Source organism: Mya arenaria, chromosome 10 (assembly GCF_026914265.1).
Source record: "Mya arenaria isolate MELC-2E11 chromosome 10, ASM2691426v1".
In the NCBI taxonomy this organism is placed as follows: Eukaryota; Metazoa; Mollusca; class Bivalvia; order Myida; family Myidae; genus Mya; species Mya arenaria.
This window is the reverse complement of record NC_069131.1, coordinates 13,271,308-13,291,963: the sequence shown is the minus strand read 5'-3', so window position 1 is coordinate 13,291,963 and position 20,656 is coordinate 13,271,308. Positions and strand designations below refer to the sequence as shown.

Here is a 20,656-nt window from a genome sequence, read left to right as displayed (position 1 = left end):
ATGTCCCTTGTCTGTTGTTGTGTGGAACTGATTGTCCTTGTCTTTTGTTGCGTGGGAGAGAGGAACAAGTGTACCCGATACTTGCAGACATAATTATAGCATTATCGAGACATGAGATGTTATTTATGGCATGCAGCCATGTTTAGAAATTTTCCTACAACCTATAGCAAATAAAACATCTTAACAATTCTGAACTGCTAATGAGTTGTGTTTTACTGACTGGATTCTGTCGAGTCAGTTAATTAGAGGAAAGCAAGGTAGATCTTTATCATGGTGAGGATATTTGTCTAGTTCAGGAAACATTATAAATCAAGTATATGGTATTATTCCTGTATGTCGTAAAAGCATTACATCGATAACAACTAAATGGCAGATAGAATTCATTTATTTGTATCTTGTTTGTAAGAGTAATTTGTAGTCTGAGTGAATAGACTAGGCTTAGTGTTTCATGGACAAATTGTATGTTATCATTATTGTGTTGCCTGCGAAGCCTAGTAGGCAAATAGGGATTTTTTTGTCAGGCATTGTCCTCGTCTGCAGCGTCACTTTTTATTTCTTATCAATTTCTTTTGAACAAATTTGTTGTGATGTCCACAAACATGGTATGCACATTAGTAATGGTCAGTAGATGTCCCCTTTTAAATTTGCGGGGAATAGGTCAAAGGTCAGTCCATAGACTAGGCTTTAAGGCAAGTGATTTGTCCAAGGATTTGCAGATTACTGCAGATCTAATGACTCCACATAAGGCATGGTGGACTTTCAACAAATAAAACCTGAAAAATTTACTAATAGCATTAGTTTTACGTAAAGGAGTTTTAATTTGTTTAGTTTACCAGATATTTTTTAGTGCAGTCTTAACATTGTATCACTTTGCATATTTGCATTTTGTTAATGTCATTCATAAATCCCATATGTTTCACTTATTCCTGCATATAACATACATGTACATATACGAGGGTTGCTAGGGAAGTTTTGAGACTGAGTCTTTATACAAACTACCGTAATAATAATAAGAGACAATCAAGTAAGTGGTTCTCACACACCACATAAAAGCATATTAGTATGTTTTAAAATTTTGAATGTTGTTACTATTTTTAATATGTTTTTTTCACGTCAAGTATGTTGATGGAAAACATTTGTCAACATTTCATTGAAAGATAGTGCTAGAGGAAAAAGTCACTTCTTTTTAAAGTGTACTTGAGAAATGATAAGATGAGTGGAGATTGAGACTGAGATTTGACTTAAGTATTTTTGTGATAATGCGGCCTGTCAACATAAAACACAGTCACAAAACTCTGAACACCCCTCGTTTATCATAGAATCATGGATATGGTTTTCTAAAGCATTAAATGTATGGATTTGTCTCCATGTTTTTTAGTTACAAATGTTTAAGGGTTACAAATCCATTAAGCATCATTATTTTTCAGCTTCTAAATATATCTGTGTTTCTGTATGAATTTTAGGTTTTTATTGGCAAGAACATTTCTTCACATCTTTTGTTTGTATGTTATTTTGACCGGCAATATAACAGTCCAACTGTTGACTGTTGCTTTTTCCTGTTTTCCTTATGCCTTTAACGCTTTTTCCTTTATACATGAAAATGAGTTTAAGCATTTCGTTTTTACACATGAATAGTGTTAATGCATTTCCTTCTTACATGTATAGAGTTGATGCATTTCCTTCTTACATGTATAGAGTTGATGCATTTCCTTCTTACATGTATAGAGTTGATGCATTTCCTTCTTACATGTATAGAGTTAATGCATTTCCTTTTTACATGAATAGAGTTAATGCATTTCCTTCTTACATGTATAGAGTTAATGCATTTCCTTCTTACATGTATAGAGTTAATGCATTTCCTTCTTACATGTATAGAGTTAATGCATTTCCTTCTTACATGAATAGAGTTGATGCATTTCCTTTTTACATGAATAGAGTTGATGCATTTCCTTTTTACATGAATAGAGTTGATGCATTTCCTTCTTACATGAATAGAGTTGATGCATTTCCTTCTTACATGTATAGAGTTGATGCATTTCCTTCTTACATGAATAGAGTTAATGCATTTCCTTCTTACATGTAAAGAGTTAATGCATTTCCTTCTTACATGTATAGAGTTAATGCATTTCCTTCTTACATGAATAGAGTTAATGCATTTCCTTCTTACATGTATAGAGTTAATGCATTTCCTTTTTACATGAATAGAGTTGATGCATTTCCTTTTTACACATGAATAAGAGTTAATGCATTTCCTTCTGACATGAATAGAGTTGATGCATTTCCTTCTTACATGAATAGAGTTGATGCATTTCCTTCTTACATGAATAGAGTTGTTGCGTTTCCTTTATATATAAAATAAGTTAAAGCATAGGTAAAGGGTTTCAATGAATGGAAGTTTTTGGAATCATTTTAAGTAGTTTCACATGGCTTCTTATTATTAAAATGATAAAAAAAAAATGACAATTTTTATTTCCATACAAAATCAATATTCTTAAGCATTTGAAACTGTGCTGTCTGTGTTTTCTATGGTTAACATTAAATGGAAACACACGAGTAATACTGGATTATTAAAAATACTGCATTTTCTATCAATTTATAAAAAAAAATTGTTTCTCACACTTCCAGAAAGTATGAAATTAAATTTGATCACGTAGAAGATGGCCTTATTTTGCATACATGAACATTACTGAAAGTGTCTCTTATCGATGGTGTGACAGGAGGTGTTATTATGTGTATTCAGGATGCAAGTTTGCCAGATCACATTAAGTTGGTACTTTTGGGGAAAATGCTCATTAGTTCTTTGAAATAAAGATCAATTTATTTTGTTTAATTAAGGTCTTCATTCATAGGAATCCCCTTAAATACTTAGAAGATTTCCTTAATCAATTGATTTTTTCTTACTCCTGGAATATGGAGATTTCAGTTTTTTGAGCGAGGAGTGATATCAGAATTATGATAAAAAGGAAGCTTTATAAGAGGTTCTAAATGACAACTGTTCATAGATGTAAAAGAACAATGTTTTTTTCATCGAACTGTAGTGTTTGTATTGTTAGCAGATAAAAATAGTATAGGTATTGCATGGACACTGACCAATGCACATTTCTCTATTCTGTAGGCATAATTTAGTAAAATTAGAGTATTTTTCCAGCTGCCTGACCTACTTATTACAAAAGTAATTTTTCTACAGTATTTTAATATCGTACATTGTACAGGGATGACCAAATGCAATCAGAATTGGAAGCATTCAAATTCAGACTATCCTACAACTATCCTACAACTTGTTAATTAAGTCTGATAAGGCTGGGTATTGGCATCAAAAATAGTAAAAAGTACCTTCGAATGGATGTAAATGACTTTTGAAACAATTTCAGCAATGGTGTAAGGTATTCCTGCATTGGGCCTGAATCCTTCATGCTTAAACATAATTTTCTGGCCCCAATTTCTCCAAACTTCCTAAGTCCCTGATAGCAGGATTAAGCTAAACTCACTATTTTTGTTTTTAAATAATTTGTATAATATTTACTTCTTTAAGAGTTTTTTAACTTTCAAAAGGAATTGACTATATGTTAATTACATTAAACCATTTTTCATTTATCAAAATTTAATCTAAGTATTATTTTGGCTAATTGAAATAAGCTACTTAAGCCTGTTTAGAAGTTTCGAGAAATTGGGGCCAGGATTTTCAGAATTGGGATACTTTGGTCTGTTAAATCACTTAACACATTGTCGACAATGATTTTATGAGTGAACTCCCCTGTATTTACAGAGAACCTGCTGCAGGGCTCTATAGCTACTGATAAGGACAGCCGACTGAGCTGGAAGGATGACAGGCCTGAGAAAGTACGGGAAAGTGTCATCAGGTTTGCCGAGACCAACGATGATGAAGAGGAGAGTGATGATAGTGACTTTGACAAGGTGACATTGGTTTTGGATTATGGAAGAAATATTCTACTCATGTTTTGTAAAGGATCAGCTTTTATTCTTTTTGTTTTGAAATATATAATTTTTAAAGAAAAATAAAGTGCAAGTTTATTTTTTATAAAAAGGAATTAGACAATCGTTCTTACTCAAAATAGTCAGAGTCAGAATCAAGCAAACTGGTGTCCGAAATTCACATCAGGATAAATATCCTAAAGATAATAAAAAAGACATCATTTATTTTTATTATAATTAGTAAGAATAAAAAGCTTATCATTGAAGTTTCATAACTCTGCTGTAAGTTATACTCAAATTAATGTCCTTGCCATTATCAAGTGGTTAATGCCTGCTATTACAAACTATGACTTGTATCAGAATTACTGTCGGTCATTTCTACAAAGATAAAAGCCTAAATGAGGAGATTTTATTTAAAACCGAAGACGATTCTTAACAAAATAATGTTCAGTAGCAGCTTAGTTTTGAATGAACTTATGGAGTTGTAGACAATTTTCTCAAACAAAAGCTCAGGTTTTAATAGTGTTCACACAAGTATGTAGGATTGGGCATTGATGAATACCACTGAAGTTTTTATTTACATATTTAAACCAGAATAGTTTTTTAGGATCCTTCATTTATTTACCTCATTGATTTGAATTGAACAGATGTTGAATATGTTGTTAACTAGTATTTAATCAGTTGACCTTTCAGCCATTTTTTTACTTGAAAGTAAAGTGACCAGTATTTCATTTTATTCATTTGTTAACTTGAAATTGAAGTGACCAGTATTTTGTTTTCAGCCGTTCGTCCGCCATGACACGCCCCATCCAAAGGAGCTGAAGGGCAAGCATCCCAAGTTCAAGGCCACCAAGGGCATTGACGGGCATGTGATCCCACATCATGAAGATGCCAAACAGGTAGGCGCAATAAGCTGGCATTTTTGTTAATCTAAGCTCACTTACGTTGTCAGATTTTAGGAGGTTTATAGAAGGAATATATGGGAGGGTGCTGCACCCTGTTGTTTTTGGAAGCACCCTTCTGCCCCCTTGGAGACCAGAATGTGCACCCTCCTGCCTTCAAGGAATTAAATGCTTAAGATAATCAAATATATTTCTTTTCTTTTGATTAAAACTTGAAATATGATTATGAATTCAAACACACTACATATTTAGTAGTTGAAACCTAATGTTTAAATATGCACACTTTATAACATTTTTCTATGAATTTCATAATGCTTTAATTATTCACTGCCCAATACAATGTGCCTTTTTGTCCCTCAGCATACTGTCCCATTCCTGCAGCCTCCTGTCCTTTTTAAAACCTGGCCAAAGCCCTACATTTAGTATTTATTATAATCTACAGCTATGAAGGCAGTAGTGAGCATATTGTCTTAGTTACCATGGCATGATCATGACAATATGAAACTGGTATGAAATATAATTGTAAATTATACAGCCAAGATCTAAAAATGTTGTGCCATTATGTCAAATTGTCATGGTGAACGAGTTTATTATGCCCCCTTTTGAAAAAAGTGGGGTATATTGTTTTGCACATGTCGGTCGGTCGGTCGGTCGGTCTGTCTGTCTGTCGGTCGGTCGGTCGGTCGGTCGGTCGGAATACCAAATGGTTTCCGATCAATAACTTGAGAACGCTTTGACCGAGGGACCTCATACTTGGTATGTGTATTGGTCATCACCAGCAGATGAACCCTATTGATTTTGAGGTCAGTGGGTCAAAGGTCAAGGTCAGTGTGACCTTTACATGAAAAACGGTTTCCGATCAATAACTTGGGAACGCTTTGACCCAGGAACCTCATACTTGGTAGGTGTATTGGTCATGACCAGCAGATGAACCCTATTGATTTTGAGGTCAGTGGGTCAAAGGTCAAGGTCAGTGTGACCTTAACATGAAAAACGGTTTCCGATCAATAACTTGAGAACGCTTTGACCCAGGGACCTCATACTAGGTAGGCTTATTGGTCATGACCAGCAGATGAACCCTATTGATTTTGAGGTCAGTGGGTCAAAGGTCAAGGTCAGTGTGACCTTTACATGAAAAACGGTTTCCGATCAATAACTTGAGAACGCTTTGACCCAGGGACCTCATACTTGGTAGGTGTATTGGTCATGACCAGCAGATGAACCCTATTGATTTTGAGGTCAGTGGGTCAAAGGTCAAGGTCAGTGTGACCTTAACATGAAAAACGGTTTCCGATCAATAACTTGAGAACGCTTTGACCCAGGGACCTCATACTAGGTAGGCTTATTGGTCATGACCAGCAGATGAACCCTATTGATTTTGAGGTCAGTGGGTCAAAGGTCAAGGTCAGTGTGACCTTTACATGAAAAACGGTTTCCGATCAATAACTTGAGAACGCTTTGACCCAGGGACCTCATACTTGGTAGGTGTATTGGTCATGACCAGCAGATGAACCCTATTGATTTTGAGGTCAGTGGGTCAAAGGTCAAGGTCAGTGTGACCTTAACATGAAAAACGGTTTCCGATCAATAACTTGAGAACGCTTTGACCCAGGGACCTCATACTAGTTGCCAATTAAGGGGCCATCTTATCAAATGGAAATGTTAAACTAGGTTTATTTGAATTTACAAGTTAAAATCATAAACCAATTTTAGGCTGGGGCTGAATTTCCTGATCTTAGGATATTTTTGCATTGGTGTACACTAAAAAAAAGCTACAATGAGTGGTCTAGTGATATAATTGTCCATCTCGATATAATTGTCCATCTCTAGCTAAAAAGTCCAGGGTTTGAGACTCAGCAGGGTACATTCTCCTGGCCTAAACTATAATATACCAACTTAGCTTATGTTTCATGTTTCACTGTTATTTACCACTCCAGGTGAGCTCATTCGTCCCCCAGCGTGAGAGTTACGCCCTGGCTGACATGACGATGGAGATTCCACCACCAAAACGGGAGAGACCTCACCCACCAGAGAGAAAATCCTCCATCCGGGAAGAACCTGTCGTTGTCAGAGGTTTGTGAAGCTTACAGTGTGTAATTTGCTTGTCAATGAATTTATCCTCTCAAATATGTATAAGTTTAGATGCTCAGAAAAAACTTGTAGTTTGAAGTTGACCTTATATCTGCCATTTGACTTATATCTGTTTTTCAATTTGAAATTTGTCTGGAGATTGTCTGAATTGATGTTAAAATTACTGGTATTATGGGAGCACTGGTCAGAAAACGATATTCAAATTCAAAAATAGGCTTCAATCTTTCATAACATTTAAGTAAGATTTATACCTGTAATTGTACCAGATTTAATTTCATCTCCTGAACTGGAAACTTAGAGCCACAAATTTAGGCAAAGTAGATCTCCTTGTATGTATACATTTTAAGTCTGTAACAATTCATGTATACTTCAGCTCCAGAACTGGAGACAAAACGACTGGATTCAGAACCCCGCAGTAAATACATCGAAGAGAAAACACCAGCAGACGATTATGAAAGTGAAGAGGAGGACCCACCAAAAGAATCCCAGCCATTGCTACGTGAGGTAACCATAGTGACAACCACAATGACGATTCCGCAGCCCGCCGCCTTGGAGGAGGATCGTGATGCGGATGAGGAGGAAAATGAGGATTCAGATGAGGATGAAGAGGAAGATGAGAAAGATGAGGATGAGGATGATCGAGACGATCAGCATGACGATGAGGTGGTAAGTGTTGAAGATATTGTAGTGACACGGCTAGTAAGGAATATGCCCACTATTTGGCTTCATACCAAAGTATCGCATGTTGCCAAGGTTTCAGTGTTTGGTTTTCATTTAGTAATGGTTAAATGTAACCTAAAATGTTACTTCCTGTGAGGACGATTTGTAATTGACATTCTTATGAATTGTTGATTTTTAAAAACTCATTTTAAGAAAGTGTTATCACTGTTTCCGTTACATCTTATGCATTGTTAATTGTCCGGAACTTGGTTTTTCATTCAGGTTTTGAGTTTTGATCTGTTTATAAGTGGCCTGAAGCATGTACCCACTCTGTTTCACAGGAAACATTGAAGTGGTCAGAAGCTGAAGATAGTACAGGAAGTTAATCAAGGATATCTTTCTTGAGTGATCATGTATTTTATATCAAACAATTAATAGTTATAATTACAACTGCATGAACAACTAATTTGAAGTCTATTTATAATGACGAAATACATGCGAACAGCAAAGTGAAAACAAATATTTATTAACTGAATTTAAAGGAAGGGATTTCCTTAATCATTCAAAGCTTCATGGATCATTATGTGAAAATTTAAGTCAGGGTTGCCTTGATAGGAACGTTTGGAAAATGTATAAATTAAATCAAGAATTCTGGAGGATGAAACATGTAAGCTGTATTGCTTAAATTATATTTCTGTATAAGTTGTTATCAAATACTTTGTTATTTCTTGTGATGAAACTTTATTGTTTTGCAGCTATTTATTACTTCGTGATATTACTGATGTTATATGTTTATGCACTTATGAGTATGAAAGTAATGTAACTTGAACGGGAATATTCTTTAATTCTACTTGAATGGGGATAATCTATAAATCCTTTATAAGATAATAATAAATATATAAATAATTTTCTCAGTATCCGCATTGAATGTCTTTGCATAATGAATGTTTTTCATATCCATATTTAGGGTTTTATATATCCATATTTCTGCTCCCAGGACGATGAAGAAGACAGTGATGACTTGTACCAGGAGAAGCGTGTCGGCTTCGCATCTGATCTTGACTTCGAAGAGGACGATCGTAAGACGCCGCTACGTCGACGAGACACACCACATCACAAGAAGGGGAAGAGAATCGTCATTACTGATGACGCCAAGGACAAGGTCCTTGAAATACTGGCACAAAAGAAACAGGATAATGTAAGTGACTGGCCAGTATCAGACTTTGCAACCATAGCTGAAAGTGGATCTTATATAGTCAATTTGTCTCTGGTTCTGTCAAGTTTTTGTTTCCGTAAATACATGTTAATGATGCTCATTTGTAATCACTGTTAGTAATTGATATTAAGGAAGTTGTGCATTAAAAGTATACAATGTACCATTGGTCTGCAGTGAATTTATTTGTATGTATTTTTATGCCCCAAGGGGCATATAGATTTGCCATTTATGTCTGTTCGCCTGTGCATGATTCTGTCCATAAGTATTATGTGAACTTGTGTCATTCAAAACTCCAAAAACATTTGTCCAAGAGTCTTGAAACATTAGGGGAAAGTTGTTGAGATGAAGATTTTCTGAATCAAATGCACATGTATGGTTCATGTAAAGGTTTTGTTCACATTTTTTCCATTTACTTATAGGAGACAGAGGTAGTTGAGGAAGAAATCCGTGTGTCCATTCACAGACAACCTGGCATGGGGCTGGGTATATCTATAGCTGGGGGCAAGGGATCCACACCCTTCAGAGGCATGGACGAGGTAGGCAATACTTGATATGTACAGGGTTGTAGTCAGGATAACATTTTCATCAAAGCAAGAGGGTAGCTTTACTTAGAATATTTTCTTTTGTTGAATGATTCTTCATGAATGAGCAAGCATTGTCTTTGCATAGGTCAACTGAATCACAAACACACTTTGGTAAAACTGGAATGGTTCTGGTAAAAAGATCTCTTACAATTTATTTTGAAAGTAAAGAGTTCAGTAAAAGCAGTCACTTTTGGTCTCTGCTCATAGGCTTATAGTTTGTTTATCTAATCTAATATCATAGCTAAGCTGTCTTAATTGGGTACCTTTAACTTGTTTGATCCTTATCTATTGTATGAAGGGTAAAACAAAAGAGCTTCATTTTGTGTATTTGTAGAGCATCTTCATTTCGCGGGTGACGGAAGATGGACCAGCCGGCCAGGCGGGCATTCGGGTCGGGGATAAACTACTTTCTGTGAGTACTTAAAGCATTAGTTGGTGGTCGAGTCATTTTCATTGGTTAAACACTTGAGCTTGATTGCTTATTTTTCATTTCTGGGGTTCTAAAGTTTAGGATTAATCCTGAAGGTGAGACTTCAGACTTAATTGTACAGTCACTTTTGAATAACACTTGAGATACTTCAAAGACAATTGTCACTTACTATGACAGCACTTGTTAATGTTTTTAAGTATCTTGCAGTTATATTGAAATCTGCCTAACTTAACAAAATAAAAAATATTGATTATCACAATGATAAGTCCGTTTAAAATCAAATTATTCCACAAATTATATCAAAACAAAGAGTGATATAAACTTGATCCTGTTTTAAGGGACTTGAAGAAACTTGGGCCAGGGGAAACAAAAGTTCTCGAAGAATGCCCACATGTTCAGCTTGGTGACCACAAACCAAAAGTTAAAACTTTTCCAGTGGTCGAAAATAGCATGAGCCCACAAGCCCTGCGCTAGTTAAATGCTAAATTTTTATTTAGCAGGGTTTGTTGTAAAAAATTATTCCAAGTACTACTGTAAACATTTGGACTTGTCCTTCCAAAAGTTTAATTTTGAAGACCGCTATTCTGCTTACATCATACAATTTTCCAAACCTGCTATCCCTCTTTTAGGTTAATGGTGTCACCCTCCATGACTCTGACCACTATGAAGCTGTTGATGTGTTGAAAAGCAGCGGTAATGACATCACCATGGTGGTTGGACGGGAATCCATTGTTCCTAAAAAATCTGAAGTGGAGGAAGAAGAAGAAGAGGAAGAGGAGGAAACTGAAGAAATAGAGGTGGGGTCAATAGAGAGATTGTTCTTGAACATGATGTATGGGAGGACATGACAGACATAATCTTGATCCTAATTGTTCAACATTTTGAGAATTAGGTGCTTTTTGACAGGAATCCTTAATGCTTTGATTTTATTATTTGGGTTAATCATCACTAATCAATAGTAAAAAAAATAACTTTTCTAAAGTAAAATGTTCTGTTCTTTGATCAACTTATTGTTCAGGGGCTGTATTTAATAAGCATCTTAGTAACAATTTTCAACTTAGTGAAAAAATGCCTTTTTTCTAATTTGAATTTTAAGGAAACGAACAATGCTTATACACCATTTTAGTGACCAAAAATATGTAATTAAGCAAGAAAATGTTCTAAACAATATATGCATATGAATAAATCTGCTGAAAAGTAGCGTGTATTTAAAATAATTGTTGTCAAAAATTACGAAATTCTCACTTAGTTGAAAATTTTCACTAAGATGCTTATTGAATACCGCCCCAGATTAATTTTGCCGATAATCTTAAAACTAAATGAAATCTCTGTCTTAATGGTTTGACAACAAATCCAGTTACTGAAATTTGTTCACTCTTTACAATTTAAATCTGATGATTCTGGTTCCAGGCTAACAAGGAAGAAGAGGAGCGTGAGGCCATCTCGGAGCCGGTTCCCCCGGCCAGTTTCGCAACTGTGACTTTCGAGCCGGAGCCAGGAACCGAGGTGTACGGAGAACAGGTGGAGACAACCCTGTACAGGAACGAGGGCGGGCTGGGTTTCAGCATCGCTGGAGGTCGGGGATCTGTGCCGTACAAAGGGAATGATAACGTGAGTTGTGATAGCGTGGTTAGAATCATACAGGTGGTTTAATCTAGATTTGTATTTTGGGGAACTTTAAGGAATTTGGGTTGTTGTATAGAAAACTACATGTATGTAGAAAATATTTAAGAAGAGGTATATGTACAAGATACAAGAATCTTTTTTAAGTCGGGTAAATGCAAACTAGAAGCATTAGCTCAATGAGCTATTTTCCGATTGTAAGAGATTCAAGTATTTGTTTTTGAAAGGTGACAGACATACATATAGAGAATTGTACCTATATTTATGCCCCCTTTTGAAAAAAGTGGGGTATATTGTTTTGCACATGTCGGTCGGTCTGTCTGTCTGTCTGTCTGTCTGTCGGTCGGTCGGAATACCAAATGGTTTCCGATCAATAACTTGAGAACGCTTTGACCGAGGGACCTCATACTTGGTATGTGTATTGGTCATCACCAGCAGATGAACCCTATTGATTTTGAGGTCAGTGGGTCAAAGGTCAAGGTCAGTGTGACCTTTACATGAAAAACGGTTTCCGATCAATAACTTGAGAACGCTTTGACCCAGGAACCTCATACTTGGTAGGTGTATTGGTCATGACCAGCAGATGAACCCTATTGATTTTGAGGTCAGTGGGTCAAAGGTCAAGGTCAGTGTGACCTTAACATGAAAAACGGTTTCCGATCAATAACTTGAGAACGCTTTGACCCAGGGACCTCATACTTGGTAGGCTTATTGGTCATGACCAGCAGATGAACCCTATTGATTTTGAGGTCAGTGGGTCAAAGGTCAAGGTCAGTGTGACTGTAAGCTGAAAAAAGGTTTTCTGATTGTCCATATTTTATTTTCTTATATAGTAGACAGTAGAAATTTATATGTCACTAAATGCATGAGTTGAAGTATCAGTTTTCAGTGAACATCTAGTTTAATTATGCCCCCCTTCGAAGCAGAGGGGTTATATAATTGCTTTGCACATGTCGGTCGGTCTGTTGGAAGACCAAAGCTTGTCCGAGTGATAACTCAACAATTCCCGGACCTATGGTCATCAAACTTGACATGAAGATTAGGTATGACCAGTAGATGACCTGCCTCATATGCATCCAATGACAAATCAGCTGTCATTTCAGTCCATGCATATTTCATTCAATTGTCCAAATATTTCTGGCAACTTGGCGCTCAGGGGGCATAATGTTTCACAAACATCTCTTGTTTCAATACAAATCACATTTGTTTTCCTCTTTACAGCGATTTTATTCATTTCTTGAGGTTTGTATAAGATGCAAGAATAAAATTGCTCGAGAATGCATTATTTTATTTTTATTTTCAGTTATTATTTCTTTTATTTTGATTTTGCCATCTAAGTTTTTGAACAGGGATGCCTTTAAGCCCTGTAACCTGATTGACTAGGTATGATTTGTCCCCATTGTTTGACATTAAATGTAAACGGCTTATGAAATACTAACTCATAACGTGCAGTTAAAGCCTTGGTTAGTTTAACAGTTTATAAAATAAAAGAATTTTTGCTTGACATAAAAAATAACAAGCTCTGCTTCCTAAATGCTCGAATTTATGCTAGCCCGGAGAGCATTTTACTAGTGCAGAGTTTGGGGGCTTGACCTTATTTTGACCACTGAATTACATTTGAAGACAGAAAAGAAAAGAAAAAACATCAGAAAGAAGTTTACCTTAACCATAACACTTGAAGTTATGATGATAACTTTATGATTAAAAAATGCATGGCAAATAAAGTCAAAGCATGTGTTAGAGGTTTTATCAGATGCATGAAAGAATGCATGACATTCAGATATTAAAAATTGTAATAAACAGAAGAATGATTTCAAGCGAGTGTTTGACCTCAGGAAAAAATGAAACCCAAAACAAACTGTTTTATTAACCAAGTGAGATAATCTCTTATAAAAAAAGTAGTATTTGAGTTTACTTTCATCAAAGTTCTAAGGCAGGCAGTGGGAACTTGCATATACAAGTTACACATCGCTTAAGAGTATTAATGTCACTGTCTCGGAAAAAGTGTGGCGCCAGTCCCTGGATTGAAACTGGTACACTGATTGCAAGTCAGGTGCTCTACCAACTGAGCTAACAGGCCCAGATTATGTTCAATATTTCTGAGTCAGACCTGTGTCAGTTACTGCCTTTAAATGAAATGTAAATTCAGCAATTCATCTCCGTTTCAGGCGATCTATATATCTCGTATTGTGGAGAGTGGACAGGCAGACAGGGACAGTAAACTGCTGGTCGGTGACAAGATTATATCAGTAAGTTGCCTCCCTTTGTACAGTGGTATTGTTATATTAACTGGCTTACCTATTGAAGAAAAATAATATATTGTTTTTGAAGCTTGGTGCTGGTAGATTCATTGCCTGTACTATCTTCGTGCTACAACTTGTATGTTAGCAAGACATCAAATATAAATATTTACTCTAAGAAAGGGATGAGATTTCCACAAATTTCTTGTTTCCTACAAATCCAATGGCTCAAGAGTCCAACAGGAAAATCACTCCCAAATTTATCGCCAGGAAACCCTCAGAATACTTTAAGTCAGGAGAGCCCTCAAAATGCTTCTATGAAAAATATATATCTTTGTAGGTTATCCTGGATAATGTATCCATGCACACTTTGTTACAGATCAACGGTGTGGACCTAACTGATGCCCGCCATGACCAGGCAGTGAATCTCCTGACCGGCCCAGACAAGGAGATTAGGCTTGTTGTTTATCGGGAAAACATTGTTAAAAAGGAGGAGGCAGAAAAGCATCCGCCCAAGGGTGAAAAAGTTGTGAACTTCACCCAACCCAGGATCATCTGGAATAAAACTGTTGCTACAACAATTCCTGCTGAAACGATCACGTTTAGCTCTGCTCCTCCAGCATACAATGAAGTAGTGGATGTGGACGCTTTTGAAAACAATCAAAACTATCCACCATCAAAAGTATCCCCAGTGTCACCACCACCACCATTGCAACAACAGCAGCAGCAGCGGCCCCCATCACCACCCTCACCGTCGCCACCCCCTCTCCCCTCTGTACCAGTTCCAACCCTCTCCCCTGCCCCAAAACAACAACACCACTCCCCCTCCCCCTATACCCATGCGATACCGGCCTCGTACAACTACCCCTCTCAGTCATCTCCCCCTGCACAGACATTGCAGCAGGCCTCATCCCCCTCGCTCAGTCCGCGAACATTGTCATCCGACTGGAGTTCTCCACCTGCCGCCATCCAGCCCCCAAAATTCCAATATCCCGGAATCAAACGACCCGGGTCACGATCATCAGCCACGGAACAAAACAGAGACTCTACTGGTGCAACTAAAAGAGACTCAAGTCCTAATGTCGGCTCTAGTGTTAGTGGTACTCCAAAACCTGCTGGGGATTATAGTGTATTAAACTCGAGTGTACATAGCGAATCTAGGGATGTAACTGACAGTAACAAATTTAGTGATAGGGAAACCCATTCTGGGCATAGAACTGTGACAGTAGAACGGCAGAGTTTAACAATGCCGGCAAAACCGGAACCTGTAGCCAATCATGTAGAAAAAGACTCTAGTAATAATAACGAGGAAAAGTACCCATTAGAAGACTGTGTGATAGTGAAAGCAGGCGGGCCGCTAGGGCTGAGCATAGTGGGTGGCAGTGATCATTCTAGTTCACCATTCGGGGAGGAAGAACCTGGAATATTTGTTTCCAAGGTAACCTAATACATTCTAGAATTTAAGATAATTGAAATGTCATGATGTTTTATAGTGAATGATTTTTTTTTATACAGAAGTAGATAAAAAGCTATCAAAAATCAAATTGGCTTTTGAATTGTTTTAGTTTGAAATTAAGTGATGTTTTCAAGTGTTTTTCAATTTCTGTCCTGATGTACTAGAGTCAATTCATGAAGTACTTGAGATTGAAGGTTGACTTATGAATGGTGATGCAGTGTTTTTTTATCAGCAAAAAATTTGGCTGAAATTTGGTTCCATTTACAATCCCAAAAAGTTAAGTTTTCCACAATATTAGATTCAAAATTCACAATCCAATTAAAGCTAAAAAAACAAATATATTTTTTTTACACTGAACAAGTAAAACTGGCACAGATACGTTTAAAAGCAGTTTTATTATCTTAAAATTCTTCAGATCCATGGTCTTAGGGCTTTACTTAGCTCCCTTGTTTGAAATAAACTGTGATAAATCCACCATTTTTGGCATTTTCAAGTGAATTTAAAAAATTTTTTTTTACAATGGATATATTGAATACCCACAATTTTTCATCCTTTTAATCAATTGATTTATTTGGGGGGGGGGGGGAGGGGGGGGGGGGTCTTCATATTTCTGGTATAAGAACAGTGTTAGTTTTCAGGGCTTTTTCTATAGTACCCACGGGTCCGACTATCGGACCCATTCCCAAAGAAAACTATAAGATATTTTTCCCAATCTTCAGCAAAAAATCCCAACCAAAAAAAAAAAAAAAAAAAAAATTTTTTTTTTTTTTTTTTCAGAAATTCTTTTTACCTGTACTGGTTCATTTTCAACATCCTAATAAATTATGTGATGTGAAGTTTTTTTAGTAATTGAACTCAGAAATCATTGTTTTCATTACATTCAGAGATATGAAATATTATCTGTCATGATTTATTGCAATAGATATTTACACCCCAAGGATTGATATTTCAGCCATTGTGGGTCTTTTAAAGTGAAAATAAACTAATATTAAATCATTTCCTAATTCACAGGAGACTAGACAGCTATTTCTTTTCACTGTAAAATTTCCCAATTTCCACATTTTCACGACGCAAAATTTCCCAAAATGTCTAGGGTCTTTTTCCCAAAATGGTCAGAAAAAGCCCTGGTTTTCTTAAAATTCAGCTCAGAATATAAGCACTTTATCACTTAGTTGAAAATTTTCACTTATATGTTTTATAAATACGGCCCCTGGTCCCATTTACAAAATGATGGAGAACACAGTGTAGATTTAGATTTAATATTAATGTTCTGTTTTTCCTAGATTATACCAGACGGGGCGGCCTCCAAGACAAACCTTCATATAGGAGACCGCATTCTGGAGGTTAACGGTCGAAACATGACGAGTGCTACCCATCAAGAGGCTGTTATGGCCCTAATAGCACCTACATATGAAATCAGAGTGAAAGTCCGGCATGACCCACCACCCAAGGGACTTCAGGTAAGGGCTGATAAAGCTGTAATTGCAAGCTTTTCTTTCAGTAATCGATATTTGTTCAAGATCGCAAACCCTTCACTGGTAAAATGCTTTTGTGACCTACTCAAATTTTGTATTTCATATAGCAAGGCTTGTTAAAAATATTGATGCCAAGCACTAGAATAAGCATCCTCGAACCCCCGCGTATCATAACCTATATGATACCCTGGGCAAATTGGCTAGGGAAACTTCGTAAATATTGAATGTTCATAAGCATTTTCCCACCAATGAAATAGCCGATAACAAAAAGGAAAGAATCTCCTTTGTGAAGAGCTATCGGCATATTTAACAATATCCTGTCTAAAACGATTTGTAAGTTGTGATCTCATTGGATTATTTCAAACCGAGATTACATCTCTAACTTCTCGGTCATTTCTGCACCGCATGAGGTGTGTCTCATGTGACCAATGAAGTGGCTGGATTTCACCTTATTAATTATTCAGTACAAGTACGAGATTTTTACAGCTGATTTACCCAGGTTATCATATAGGTTACGATACGCTGGGGTGCCGAGGATGTAGAATAAGAATTTTGACTGAAATATCCCAACTGTACTGTACAAACTATTTGATAAAAGTACAGTTAGGCTCATGACTTGATATACAATTGAAGAAACTTTTAATGTTTTACTTAAACAAGTTTTTTAATTTGTTAAAATTTCAAATCAGAATTTACTCAAATTCTTGATCTGTTAATTTTTCGGAAAATGTAAAATATAAAGAGTAATGCTTTGTTATTGTTACTGAAAGTAGATCTGCTACTACATTAGGTTTTGTCATTCTGGTAAATGATTTATCTACATATCATAATGAAGTGTTCAGGATGATCTACAATCGATCATAAAATCAGGCTATGAATTTTTTTCATTGACAGAATATGACTGTAAGTATTCTATATGTGATGTAACCAGTTATATACAATGGACAATTAAAGCCAGTCATAGCTATGAATGGACCTTTATGTTCATATACTCAGTATAAATTTAAAGTATATCAAGTTCATTACAAGGCACACATTCATAGCTTGCCCAATGTAACGAACCATGACAGCTATGCAATCCAACCTAAAGCACTGAAAAATATGCAAACCAATCCGAAGTACAATACCATGAAAAATTTACAATACAATCCAAAGTATTTTTAACCATAAAAAATATGCAATTCAACCCATTTAAAAGATGCACTGCTCCACCCAAAGTGTCACACAATGAAAAATATGCCAACTAACCCCAAAAAATTGCATACAAACCTTAAGCACTGTACCATGAAAGATATGCAGCCCAACCCAACGTGCCATTCCATTGCAATTATACAATCAAGTATTTGCCTTACAGATTCACATGAACATCTTGCATATTTAGCCTGTAAAATTGCCTATTGGCAGTATCTCGCTTTTATTGTTAAGAATTGTAGTTTGACATGGCAGACAGACAGACATGACATCACAATTTGCTTCGCTGCCTGCTGAAAAACAGCTTACTATCCAAGTCATTGTGAACATATTAGGTCAAATCTTAATGATTTAAAAGGGCTCGATTGCTCCACCCTTCTTTATCATTAAGATTTAGCCTAGTATGTTCTTACTATTAATAATCAAGGAACTGTAGACCTGCAGACAGTTCATATAATTGCAAAACACTTTATAGAAAATATAATATAGTAAACTGTTAAGAAAGAGATGTATAATTCACATGTTAACTGTGGTCAAACAAATGCATGTGGACTTGGATTCAGTATATTCCTTTAAAAAAAAAAGGTTTACAGTATGTTACTTGCTGACTTTAACAGTAATATTATTACAAAGAGGTCCCTGATGGAACATAACAATAACTTGCTGTGGTGTTCTTTGTTTGTATTTGATTGTAAAATTTCTGGATGGCGGTGAGGCTTAACAGGCTTTTCTCAGACTTTGCTTATTGTGTTTTTCATCTCTTGATTAAATGGGCTTACTATTACAGGAGGTGTCTATAAACAAGCGTCCTGGGGAGAAACTGGGTATGTCCATCAAGGGCGGGATGAAGAATTTCCCCGGGGATGAAAACAGTGACGAGGGGATCTACATCTCAAGGGTAAGTTGTTGTGTTCTACAGTCTATTCTTCTTCAGTTATGCTGCTGGTACAGGTGAGGGGATAGCATTTTCAAGGCTTTGGTCTTGAATTGCTACCATTTTGGGGAGTTTTTAGCTCTACTGGCCAAAGGCCAGAAGAGCTTATGCGATGGTAATGTGTACGTAGTATGTGCATCCGTGCGTCTGTAAACAATTGCTTGTGAACACGATACAGTCTTCAGTTTTGATTGTATCTCGATGAAACTTGTACAGTATCTAGATATCCATTAGAGCTTGGTTCCTTTCGAAAACCAGCCAGATCCGCCCATGCATGCCTAGATTATGGCCCTTGATAGTATAAAAAATGCTATTGTGTAAACAATTGGTTGTGAACACGATACAGTCTTCAGTTTTGATTATATCTTGATGAAACTTGTACAGTATCTAGATATCCATTAAAGCTTGGTTCCTTTCGAAAACCAGCAAGATCCGCCCATGAATGCCTAGATTATGGGCCATGAAAGTTTTAAAGAAATGCTTTCTATTTTTAGCCAGGTCTGCATGAGCGAATTCTATTTTTAGCCAAGTTTACATGTATATGTTAATTCAAGTCTAGAGTTAAGGGAGACAATTTGCAAGTCTAGGATTTTGAGAGAAAATTTGCTTTTTGCTTCTGCAGTTGATTTTGTGAAATACTCTGCCTTGTTCTTGTTGAAAGCCCAAAGGCCATTTTTTAGCTTTAAGTTCTGTAGATTGCGCATTCATCTTAACAAAATTGGTTGTGAATGTTTAAGTTATGCACCTGGTGTCTAGTGTTTTAGCCAGGAATTAAAAAGGGCAGGGTGGGCCAAAAAAAGGGCAGGGTGGGCTAAAATAGGGGCATGGTGCTTTCTTAAATGGGAAAACAATGCGCACAATATTAGCTTTGTATTGTTGTAAAACAACCATGTACCTTATCAAAGTACATGCATGTTCATGCACACATTGTAGTAATATCCCTACAGAATACTCTTAATTCTTTTTTCTTGTTCATTTTCACTTCAGACACTTTCTTTACCATCTCGGGTTGTTGTCACCAGGGCTCTCACAAGGCTGATTTTTTTGGGGAAGTCACTTCTCCCACCAGTCAAATTAGGGAGAAGTGGGGAGACTTTAAGGAGACGAAATACTTATCTTTAAACCTGAGATAAATATTGTGCCATGCCACAAAACTTTAAATTCACATTTACTTTGATTGCTTTTACTAGATGGAATGTTAAAAAAGTGTTCTTGTTTGGCCTATCAAAAGTGTACTTGTCTAGAGTCTCCTTTTTGCAATGTAAAGTTTACCTCCAAAAAAGTGTATAAAATAAAAACAAAGACATTTAAAAAAAATACCATTACAAAAAATCAGAATGGCCTTATATATGAGCTGTTAAAAACATTTAAGTGCAGGGGGCGAATCTTGTTTTGGTATGATCAGGATAGGGTACGAATGTCACATTCAGCTTTGCTGTTGTTTACTTGTCTTTGGTTAAATAAATTTTAATATGCTGACATTTTAAAACAAAATGACATTTAAAATCTCTATCCTTCATGAAAAACTCACTAATACTTAATAATAGAACTAGAAAATCGAAAAATAAACTCCGAAAAATGTTATGACAAAATGGCGGTGACTCGCCGAATCTTCTACTTTTAAACATCGTACAAATGAGGAAAATACTCTAAGTAAACGCTATATAAAGCAAATAAAAAAGTTTTGAGATATCAAAACAAATTTTCATTACGAACATTCAACACAAAAACTATCAAATATTGGTCATGAAGTCAAGTATTTGATTTTCTTAGCGCCACCGTCTGTTTTTCAATGACCGTCTGCTTCAAACGAAACACTGTTCTAAAAAGTGTGCCTTGTTTTTACACTGCAAGTATCAATTGTTTACTAATACTTGACAACATTTTTCATTCTTTCTTCGCGTTTTCTATCGCAATTTAA

The 20,656-nt window shown here is 36.1% G+C and overlaps 1 protein-coding gene across 17 annotated transcripts in view; it reads left to right on the top strand.

The window, feature by feature from the left end:
* LOC128205520 (protein scribble homolog) overlaps positions 1–20,656 on the top strand; it is an 82,860-nt gene that overhangs the window by 32,553 nt on the left and 29,651 nt on the right. For 16 of the 17 annotated variants that reach the window (XM_052907237.1, XM_052907248.1, XM_052907236.1 and 13 more), the window contains 14 exons: positions 3,767–3,915; positions 4,716–4,832; positions 6,773–6,908; positions 7,300–7,592; positions 8,584–8,784; positions 9,222–9,338; positions 9,721–9,798; positions 10,446–10,613; positions 11,227–11,427; positions 12,661–12,681; positions 13,608–13,688; positions 14,059–15,117; positions 16,419–16,595; positions 18,589–18,699. In XM_052907237.1, coding sequence (XP_052763197.1) covers positions 3,767–3,915; positions 4,716–4,832; positions 6,773–6,908; positions 7,300–7,592; positions 8,584–8,784; positions 9,222–9,338; positions 9,721–9,798; positions 10,446–10,613; positions 11,227–11,427; positions 12,661–12,681; positions 13,608–13,688; positions 14,059–15,117; positions 16,419–16,595; positions 18,589–18,699 — 2,909 coding nt within the window. The remainder of the gene's footprint in view (positions 1–3,766; positions 3,916–4,715; positions 4,833–6,772; positions 6,909–7,299; positions 7,593–8,583; positions 8,785–9,221; positions 9,339–9,720; positions 9,799–10,445; positions 10,614–11,226; positions 11,428–12,660; positions 12,682–13,607; positions 13,689–14,058; positions 15,118–16,418; positions 16,596–18,588; positions 18,700–20,656) is intronic. The other variant, XM_052907233.1, reaches the window with a different exon arrangement.